Consider the following 9573-nt stretch of genomic DNA (forward strand, 5'->3'; position numbering starts at 1 on the left):
GCCCCCAATCCCGCGCCTGAGAAAGTCAAAAAATCATCGACACTGGCGTTCAGTCGAGGTAGGTTGGCAACTGGCTCAAGCGTGCGCCAGCACCTCGGTGTTGCCGCTACGGTGCCACGTCGCGAGGAGCTTGCTGCACTTGCCGCAGCGGTGCTCGACGTCCTTGGTGCCCTTGACCAGATACGGGATGCATCCGAGACAGACGCAGATGCAGACGCCAAAGGCCCAGGCGCTGTCGCCAAGAGAGTCAGCCAACTTGGTTCCATCATCTCGATCCAACCGCTCCGTGCCGTTCGTTATATGCCAAACCAACTGGAAGTGTGGGCTGAACAGCCGCCGAGGTTACTTACTGCGTCGTGTTGCCCGTCTTGAACTTGGTCACAGTCAGGGCACGCGTGCCGCAGGCAGGGCAGTCGACGGGCGCGGGCGAACGCTGCAGGTTGGCCAGTGGGGTCGCGGTGCGGTATTGCTGCTCGTCGCCAACGGGAGTCTGGCCGGCAAAGCCTGCGTTGGGGTCGGTGTAGGCCTGGTGGGCGAAGGTTTGGTGGTCAGGCTGGATTTGCGACATGGGCATCGTCTGTCCAGTGTAGTCGGGCGTCACGACCGGTGCTGTTGAGATTGTGGCGTTAGCTTGTGGACGGAGTGGTGAGTCTGATGTTGTGCTGATGGAGCGGGCAGGCGGCGAACGAACACCGTGAGGATTCTGATTGTGGGTCAGTTTTGCTGTAGGTGGGAAGCTCCATCGACGAGGGCTTCTCGCCAGGTTTGACGTCCGTCATGGCTGTGGATATGTGGAGGTTGTGTTGAAAGTCTGCAACGCCAAGGGACGCTCGAGATGGATCACGGGGGACGTGGATCTTTGTCCAACGTGCTACTTGGTATGCTTGAGGGTGCTGCACTGAGCTCTTCCCCAGATTGAGCTTCTTTTGGGGAGCCGGCAGAAATATACTCTTGCTGCCAAGTGTGTCTTCGGATAAAGAAAGAGAGAGCTGAAGCTTTGTGCTCTCGGGTTGGCCGTCCAGAGGGGATGCTGACAGGGAAGTAGAGAGGACCTACCGCCATTGGCTTGTTTCTCCATCTTTTCGAGTTGAATTGACGTGATTCTAGGCAGAAGTCTTGGTGTAAACGTGAGACTGTCGAGTTTGGGGAATCGAGAAGAGAGGGAGGGTTGGTGGTATGCAGGAACGACAGGAACGACGGCTGGACAAAGGAACTATATGTAGACGCTCGACTTGGTCCCCAAGCGCGTAGCGCAGGGTCCACAGAAGAGAGAAGGAATAATTCTGTACCCTCAATTTCTAGGCACTGGTTTGCATGCGGCTCAGGGTCGTCGGAGGGCTGATTGGGACACGCACCATACCAACTCAGGAACCAAGCTGCGCCAGGCTTGGAGCTGGCGCCTGTCAGCAGCTCGTGCAAGCCACAAACAACGCACAAATTTGGACAGCCTGTGCTCGTAAGGGAATGGCTCACGGCCACGTTCCACAAGAGATCAGCAGCTGGTGGACTGTGAAAGAGATTCAGCCCCAGTGGCGACGAGAGGCTTTCTTGGAGTCGCCAGTCGAGCCAAAAGGTCTTCGCTGCGCCATGCTGATGGAGACTCCTTGGGGGCCACAGACTCCCGGTGGCTCAAGGAACTCAAGGAACTACGTCATGTCCAAAGTTGGAATGCCTTTGTTGACTGATGGTATGGCGCCCAGAGTTGCTTGCACTCCCTGCCTTTCGACTTCAGCCTGGCGCTCGGTGAGCTCGTGGCTGATACGATACAAATTGCGGCAAGTCGCAGCTGTGGTGTTGAGGATGCAAGAGGGCGTGCAACCTGATCTAGACGAGAGTCATCTGGCTCGGCAGCACTGCAACATCCGGGGTCTCTCTGTGCGAGGAATGAGAGCGCCCTCGTGGGAATATGCAGATTGAGTTCTAGGTCGTCCCGGTCGTCTTCACAAGCTTCGGCTCACCGAAACGACCAGACCAACGGGTGGGTGACGGGTGGAGCCGAGGCTCGCGAGTCATGTGCGGAATTGGAAACAGCGGAGCCCGCGTCCACCGACCATGATTCCTCTCGGACTTCCATCATGTTGACCCATTCATTTCCTCTGTGATGCCATGCCTCCATCTTGAACATGAGCTCCGTCGCTTCGTCTTCGTCGTCTGGCAAACCTGACAAGGTCGATCCCGTCCTGCGCAATGCTCTCCGTTACACTCTCAGCGCGCGAGAGTACCGGCTACTCCACCAGTACTTGATCTCGCGCGCTCCGGCCGCGCGCAAAAAGGCCCCTTCGCCGCGTCGCTATGAGGCCATTGCAAAGGGCACAGACGACTACAATGCCGCCGCCATTCGCGCGTCCTTTCGTCTTGGACTCTCCACATATGCCGCGCTCAGACTGTGGGACACGATAAAGTCGAGGTTCCTGACCAAAGGACATCCACCACCGTACACTTCCCATCCAACATGTTTATTCGACTTGTTAACCATCACACAGACGATCAAAGGTTCCGATCTGGAAGTCTTCCAACTTGCGTCTTTCGAGTTCCCTCGCATTGATCCTCTTCTTTCACCGCATCCTTCACCGATTCTTCATCCGCCTGCGAGACACGCTCCTAGATGACAACGCCAAACCCTTCAGGCGGCGCAATCCCCGCGTCACTCGGGTCTTGACGGCCAGACTTGCACCGGCCATCGGCGCCAGTCTTTCAGGCTTCTTTCTCGGCCTCTGCCCAGCAGACCAATTGCGCGTCACCATGGCCATTTACGTCTTTACCAGATCCCTAGAGTTCGCATACAATGGGTTGGAAGACAGAGGATGGTTCAAGAATATGCCATGGTGGTTTGGCTCATGGTTGATATTTCCTGCAACTTGCGGCCAGTTGCTGCATGCTTTTGTCTTTGACAGAGACTGTTTTCCCGAGTCCTACGGCCGCTTCATTCTCAAGCAATCGCCGCAGTACATTCAGGAGCGACCTCACAACTATAGAGGCGCTCTTCCTTGGCCCGACACCTTTTCCATTGTCGATAGCATTGGAGAAATCGCGCGACTCCGCTGGCCGTAAGTTCCCTGCCTCTCGACTGCTAGATGCTGGCTGACATCACAGTCCCTTCACTTCTCCAATTCTCTTTCCCAACAAACGCACCCTCCCCCGAACTCTGACAACAATTTCTCCGATTACCTCGCCGGCGCATCCGGCCATCAAATCCCTCTCCTGCGCGCTACTCCACCCACACGATCCGTCTTGCGCCCGCACCTACATAACCTACTTCATCACGGCCGTCCCCGCCGCGGCGCGCTTCTTCGCCATCATCTTCGCCATTTTCAGCCTACCGCGCTATAAATCATTCGTCAACGCGCCCTTCGCCACGCTACACAAGCTAGCGGGCAACGTCCTGCGCATGACGCTCTTCGCAACGGGCTCCATCGGTTCCGCGTGGGCCAGCATCTGCTTCTTCCAGGCCTGGCTACCGCGCAACTTCCTGCCACAGGGCCGCTTCGTGCTAGGCGGCATGCTAGCCGGGCTGTGGGCCTTCCTCGAGCGCGACAGCGGCCGCGCCACCTTCCTCTACTCGCTGCGCGCCAGCATCCCCAGCTTCTGGAAGGTCGGCGTCAAGCACAAGTGGTGGCGCGGCGTCCGCAACGGCGACGTGCTGCTTTTCGTCGCCAGTCTGGCGCTCATCAATGCCGTCTACGAGCGCGACCCCAAGGCCGTCACGGGCGGCGTTGTGAGGAAGGGACTGGGAATGTTGAGGGGAGATGGCTGGGTCGATCGCGCGGCATTGAGGGAGCGCAGCTTGAGGCGTGCGGCTGAGAAGGCGGCGGAGAGGGAGCGCGAGCTTTTGGAGGAGAGGGAGCAGAAAGCTGTTGGTGTCCCGCAGGTGGCTGTCGAGAATGTGGACGAGTAGGCACGACGTCACAACCAAGGGCAGGAGGGGGCGAGAAAGTGTCGAGTTCGATTCAAACTCAGGCAGTAGTGCTTTAGCATTGTGTTCAATGTACAGGGTAGCTGTATGGATACGTATGAATGTCATGTCCAAGACCCGAGGCCTCTGTCTTCTACAAGCAACATGAGTAACCCTTCAGAGGAATGGCATGTCTTTCGAGCAGTCCCCAGAACCCTAAGTAGGGCGATGCAAATTATGCCTAGAGACACCAGCGGTCATCACCAAAACCGCCTCATATACGCGTCATGAGAGGGAAAAGACTTCATTTCTCATCTTCTGCCACCAAACGCCCACGGCAACAATCTTGGCCAGAATCCGCCACTTCCACCTCATCCGCCGAAAGCGGTTCGACACTGTGTCGACAGGCATGAACTAAGACTCGCCCTCAGCAGCGTCGACCGCTGATTTCTCGTCCACGTTGCTATGTCCATCATCGCCCTTCTTCTCGACTTCTCCTTCATCGTCATGCGCCTGCCCCTCTGCCTCCGCCTCTACCGCCTTCTTTTTCCTCTCCTCTTGCTCTTTGGCCCTCTCTTCAATTCCCTTCACCCAATTCGGCGGACTGCCATCAGGAATTGGGCTCAGGGCGCCCACAAACATGAGTTGCGGCGGAGCACGGGGAACGGGAATGGCGATGGGGCCAGTTGTAAGCGCCGGTGCAGTCGAGCCAGGCTGCGTCGGGATCTGAAGGTCGCCCGCTGGGCCGGCGGCGGCAGCGTGCTTCCTGCGGATGCGGTCTTTGGCCAGGACGATGCTGTCGCGGTGAGCGGCGTTGAGCAAGTCACCGCCGAGTGGCGGATTCGGCAGGAAGGGATATCGCTCCTGTTGCAGACGGAAGATTTGTCGTTGCTGGTGAGTTGTGCCCACGGTGAGCGTGTCGCAATATGGGTTGGACGAGAATGTCTGAGGGATAGAGAGCAAGTCGTGCGTGTCTGCTGAAAGGGATGAAAGGCCTGAGAAGCTGCGCGATTGCGGCTTCAGGCGATCGCTGGATTTGACACGCCTGTTTGGGCGCGGCGAATAGTAGCCGCTAGGGATGATGAGCTCTGGTTCATACATGTCGACTAGGGGAGAGTAAGGCGTGTATTCCACGGATTGATTGTCATTTTCAGCGGGCTCGGAAGCAGAAAAATGCTGAGGACTAGGTGATGCGGATCCAAGTAAAGATTTAGGTGTTGTGTCCATGCTGGCACGATGAGATGCTAGCGCCGAGTGTAGCGTGCTGTTTGGTGGTGCCATGGTGAGGTTTTCAGAAGATTCTTTGTCAATCTCGAAGGTCGGCAGTTCTGGTTCCTGGTACACTTCAACGTAGGACCTGAAGTGGGGATGGCTGCGAGTGCGATCAAGCGCAGTAGCCTCGCGCGCAGCAAAACACCACTCTTCGAGCTTCGTGTTGACACGCATCAGACCTGGAGGCGATGAATGAAAGGAGTTTCGTCGCGATGCAGAAAGACTGGGCCGAGAGACACATGGATCCGAATTGGAGCGCGGCCGAGAAGACGGTTCGTATGCGTCCAAAGCTGGGGAAGAAGACCTGTCGTCCCAAACTATTTCATAGGCGCCATGGCCCGACTCAACCACGTGCTTGACTGATGTTTGAGTGCCACAGGAAGAGGAGTCGTCGCTGCCCCGCGCCGGAGAGACTGTGACGGCTTGTACGTCCGCCTTAGTCGTCGCGACGTCAGCACACGTGCTCTTTACAGAACGCCGTGAGCCGTGCGAGCCACTGTCTGTTGAAGGAGTAAGGCTTCCTCTGGGCGATGAGGAAGGATTGACCAAAAGGCTGTCCGCTCTATTCCTGTGATCGGACAGGAGCTGTAGGGATGGCTGACGCTTGTGATGGCACTGATATCTCGCATCAATTTTTGCATTACTCCTGCCGCTAAGTGCGCCAGAGCTTGCACGACGCGATAGGACAGCATATTCAGGGGCCGAGACTCGAGAGCGGTCACTCTCCTCTGAAGGCGTCAACATGGGCAAAGTGCCCTCGGCATGAGAACCAGATTTTGGCTTCATATGGCGGCCAGCACGTCGAAGAAGTCTTTCCGCACCGGCTTGATGGTGGCCCAAAGGTTTTGTCAGCCAAAGGAGCTTTGGAGTAACCGTGGCAGCAGTGCGCCTTTTGCCAGGGTTTGCCATGGCATGGACACGGTGAACGCGGACTGTCTCGGCTGGTGTCTGCAAAGGTTCCCTTTGAGGCGCTGCGCGATGCTTGGCTCTTTCGATCAAGTGGCTCAGCCTCTTTACTCGACGTTCACGAGTGACTGGATCTGAGGATGCTGAATTGTGTCTGATAGGCCACCGCATAGGAACGTCCAGATCCTCTTCATCCGGTATGCTGCTTCGCGTTTGGGTATCAGACGTGCTTTTGGTAAGCGCATGATCCTCCCGATCTGGCGTCATTTGCAGCGGGTCAGAGTCGCTGGCGGTGGCAGGCGTTGATACTTCACCATTCTCGTTTGCTGGCGGATCCAAGAACGGATTCGTCTGATCAGAAGCCATGGTTGAGGAGCAAGCTGTCAAGGTCAAATCTGTTCTGTCAATATGAGCTGAATCAATGAGTGGACCGTCTATCGACCGGCGATAGCGCGACAGAGACAGATGAAGACGAAATGGATGCGTCGGTTAGGCTTTGCAGGGCGAAAAAGAGACAAGGTGAAGCATCAAAGGAGATGGTTAGTGAGTAAAAGTAGGGACTTGACGAAGCGGTGGAAGGTGCATTTGCGACCATGCCACGGTTGCTTGCCATGCTGAGCTTCCATTGTACTTGCTCAAGTTCGAAAAGCCTCGGTGGTCGTCATCCAAGGGATGGGACAACTCGTTGGTGCATTGCACGTGTGCTCCCTGACAACGCATGGTGCCGGGAACGATGCTCTTTCATTTGTGTCCAAACATTGCTGAGTGTTCCTCAGATCGCAAGTTGATGTGTGGTCGTGGTGGTTGCACCAGCGGAGGCCCAGTTTTCTCTGCATGGAAGCTCGGACCAGGCGAACCATCGTCACAGCAAGCTGGCCTCGACAGCTTCAGCCCAAACATCCCCGACTTTCTTCCAACCACTGCCGTGACGCCCCACCATGAGGAGCCCATCGTTTGAAGCTCTTCTGCTTCTCGGATCTGCCATTGCTCCCGCAGCCCAGGCGGCCGAGGGCAGCTCCAGGCCGCGCGGAGTTGGTCCTGAGTGTAAGTAAACAACTGGGAGCTCCAGCTGACCTGCCCCTCCATCCCGCATCCAAATTTCGAGCTGCCCTGCACACAGCACTCAATGATTGATCCGGCTTTGTTCAGTTGCCAAACATTACAAGGACCCTAATAACTTTGCCTGCATCTCGCACCCAAGCATCGTGCTTCCAGTCTCACGCCTGAACGACGACTACTGCGATTGTCCCGATGGCAGTGATGAGCCAGGTACTAGTGCTTGCGCTTATCTTTCCCCCCTCTCGCCTCGCACCGCTGGCGGCGTAGCTCTCTCGTCCGAGCCCTCCTCCGCCGACCCAAACACTACGCTCCCGGGCTTCTACTGCAAGAACAAGGGACACATCCCGAGCTACGTCCCCTTCGTCTCGGTCAATGACGGCGTCTGCGATTACGAGCTGTGTTGTGATGGCAGCGATGAGTGGGAGGGCGTCGGCGGGGCCAAGTGCCCGGACCGGTGCAAGGAGATTGGTGCTGAGTGGCGGAAGCAAGACGAGGCTCGGCAAAAGTCGTTGAACGCGGCACGAGAAAAGAGAAAGGAGTTGGTGGCAGAGGCTGCACGCATGAAGAAGGAAGTCGAGGATCGGTTGCAGACACTTGCAACAGAGCTCGAGGGCCACAAGATCAAGGCTCAAAACATGGAAAAGGAGCTGCAAGAGGTCGAGGCTCAAGAGAAGGCCAGGATTGCCAAGGGTGGCAAGAAGGGCGGAAAGTTTGCAGTTTTGGCTGGACTGGCAAAGCAACGGGTCGACGAACTGAGAGAGGCTTTGACCCGTGTCAGGGGTGAGAGGGACGCCAGTCGGGAGAAGGTCAAGGAGCTGGAGGCCATCCTCTCTCGCTTTTCTGAAGAGTACAACCCCAACTTCAATGACGAGGGTGTCAAAAGAGCGGTGAACTCATGGTTGGACTACGCCGCCTCGAAGACGGCCGAGGAGAATGCCGCGCAAGACCGCGATCTGGATGAGTTCCTCAAGCCCGAGATTGAGGGTCTCAACTGGGATGACTTTGAGGGCGACGCTGAAAGCGACGTCGACGTCCGTAAGTTTTAGCTCCAAGACAGGCGCAATCGACGCTGACCCTCCAAGTCTACTCCATTGCAGCCTACCTCCCTGCGCCGCTCCGTAGCTTTGTCGACACCCAGTTGCGCTCTCTGCGTGCCTTCCTCATCGACAACGGCGTGCTGCCAGGTCAAGACGCAGACAGCGATTCGGTCTCCGAGATCAAAGCTGTCCAGGAAGCCCGTGACCGCCTCCATGCAGCCGAACGTGATCGCGACAACGGCCAGAAGGAGATTGAAAAGCACAAAAACGACCTGACTACCGACTATGGGCCAGACGGCGTGTTCCGCGCGCTCAAGTCGCGCTGCACTGAAGTCGACAGCGGCGAGTACACGTATGAGCACTGCTTCCTGTCCAAGACGATGCAGAAGCCCAAGAAGGGCGGCGCGCATGTCAACATGGGCAACTTTGCCAGCTTCACGACCGTCACGGTCGATGAGGAAGTCGGACCTGACGGCCGCGGTCTGGGATCCGGCGAGCGCTGGGCCATCAAGTATGAAAATGGCCAGCACTGCTGGAACGGCCCCAACCGCATGACCACCGTCATACTTGGATGTGCAGAGAATGATGAGATTTGGAAGGTCCGCGAGGAGGAGAAGTGTGTGTATCGCATGGAGGTGGGCACGCCGGCTGTCTGTGGTCCCGGCGCTGTTGGCGGCGGCAATGGGTCGGCAAAGAAGGAGGACGGGAAAAAGGATGAGTTGTAAGGGGGCTGTTTGAAATTGTGGGACTATCGGAAAGGGAATGTCCTTTTGGAAGTTGAGCCAGCTGTTGAAGACATATCTTGTGGAGTCGAGGACGGGGCACAGGTCTGGTTGGTTGGCAGCGTTGCTGCTGATGGCCAACATCAAAAGACGGACACGAGACAAGACGAGATGAGTATCTATGGCCTAGCCAGTAGCTATCCGTTTCGTAGAAAGAAGCAGACACGCACGCACGCTGGCGATTTCTTCGTATTTCTTGTCTCTCAATTCACTGGCGTTGATGGTAAAGATAGTATGGAGTCGAGCGCGCACACAGTGATTGCAAAACAGCAAAATTTGAAGAGTCGAACTACTATTGCAGCCTGCCCTCGTGTAGCTTGCTACCTGTGTACCTTCTCTTCGACGTGTCCAATGGAAGTACGCAACTTGCCAGCGAACTCCCATTTCGCTCATGCGAGCAGATGTCATCTGCCAGCTTAGGCATTTCGGCTCACGTAACTACACCCATCTCCCCACAGCGAAAGAGATACAGCCACTCAAGGCACAGCAGCAGGCAGGCACCGCAACCCAACCCACATGCGGATTTCTGTTCTGGCTCCATGTACCTGTACTTAAACCCCATAAAGTAGGTACATGTGGTGGAGGGGGCACAATGACGTCACACCACCCTCCCCCCCCCCCCGCC

At 56.7% G+C, this 9573-nt stretch overlaps 4 protein-coding genes across 4 annotated transcripts; 2 read left to right on the forward strand and 2 right to left on the reverse strand.

The window, feature by feature from the left end:
* Nucleotides 1–75: 75 nt before the first annotated feature.
* IWZ02DRAFT_494006 (LITAF-like zinc ribbon domain-containing protein) lies at nt 76–779 on the reverse strand (the record flags this gene model as incomplete). Its single annotated transcript, XM_066769981.1, has 3 exons — nt 76–232; nt 351–609; nt 692–779. 3 exons carry the CDS (start codon nt 777–779, stop codon nt 76–78), a joined length of 504 nt encoding a protein of 167 aa, XP_066619097.1.
* Nucleotides 780–2042: 1263 nt separating this feature from the next.
* On the forward strand, nt 2043–4101 carry IWZ02DRAFT_90374 (uncharacterized protein). The gene is made up of 3 exons (XM_066771396.1): nt 2043–2434; nt 2484–3047; nt 3094–4101. The coding sequence occupies exons 1-3, from the start codon at nt 2124–2126 to the stop codon at nt 3893–3895; spliced, it is 1677 nt and encodes a 558-aa protein (XP_066619098.1). The 5' UTR covers nt 2043–2123; the 3' UTR covers nt 3896–4101.
* On the reverse strand, nt 4102–6920 carry IWZ02DRAFT_90375 (uncharacterized protein). The gene has a single exon (XM_066771397.1). It carries the CDS (start codon nt 6434–6436, stop codon nt 4307–4309), a length of 2130 nt encoding a protein of 709 aa, XP_066619099.1. The 5' UTR covers nt 6437–6920; the 3' UTR covers nt 4102–4306.
* A 30-nt stretch (nt 6921–6950) lies between these two features.
* IWZ02DRAFT_462109 (glucosidase II beta subunit-like protein-domain-containing protein) lies at nt 6951–9237 on the forward strand. The gene is made up of 3 exons (XM_066768261.1): nt 6951–7114; nt 7220–8164; nt 8212–9237. The coding sequence occupies exons 1-3, from the start codon at nt 7009–7011 to the stop codon at nt 8889–8891; spliced, it is 1731 nt and encodes a 576-aa protein (XP_066619100.1). The 5' UTR covers nt 6951–7008; the 3' UTR covers nt 8892–9237.
* The last annotated feature ends 336 nt before the right edge of the window (nt 9238–9573 follow it).

The sequence above is a fragment of the Phyllosticta citriasiana genome, assembly GCF_038021145.1.
Source record: "Phyllosticta citriasiana strain CBS 120426 chromosome Unknown IWZ02scaffold_15, whole genome shotgun sequence".
Lineage (NCBI taxonomy): Eukaryota > Fungi > Ascomycota > Dothideomycetes > Botryosphaeriales > Phyllostictaceae > Phyllosticta > Phyllosticta citriasiana.

Coding starts and splice junctions, on each gene's coding strand:
- IWZ02DRAFT_90374 (XM_066771396.1), top strand. CDS start 2,124: ATGAGCTCCGTCGCTTCGTCTTCGTCGTCTGGCAAACCTGACAAGGTC. Junction 2,435..2,483: donor ACCAAAGGACATCCACCACC/GTACACTTCCCA, acceptor ACCATCACACAG/ACGATCAAAGGTTCCGATCT. Junction 3,048..3,093: donor ATCGCGCGACTCCGCTGGCC/GTAAGTTCCCTG, acceptor CTGACATCACAG/TCCCTTCACTTCTCCAATTC.
- IWZ02DRAFT_90375 (XM_066771397.1), bottom strand. CDS start 6,436: ATGGCTTCTGATCAGACGAATCCGTTCTTGGATCCGCCAGCAAACGAG.
- IWZ02DRAFT_462109 (XM_066768261.1), top strand. CDS start 7,009: ATGAGGAGCCCATCGTTTGAAGCTCTTCTGCTTCTCGGATCTGCCATT. Junction 7,115..7,219: donor GCGCGGAGTTGGTCCTGAGT/GTAAGTAAACAA, acceptor GGCTTTGTTCAG/TTGCCAAACATTACAAGGAC. Junction 8,165..8,211: donor TGAAAGCGACGTCGACGTCC/GTAAGTTTTAGC, acceptor TGACCCTCCAAG/TCTACTCCATTGCAGCCTAC.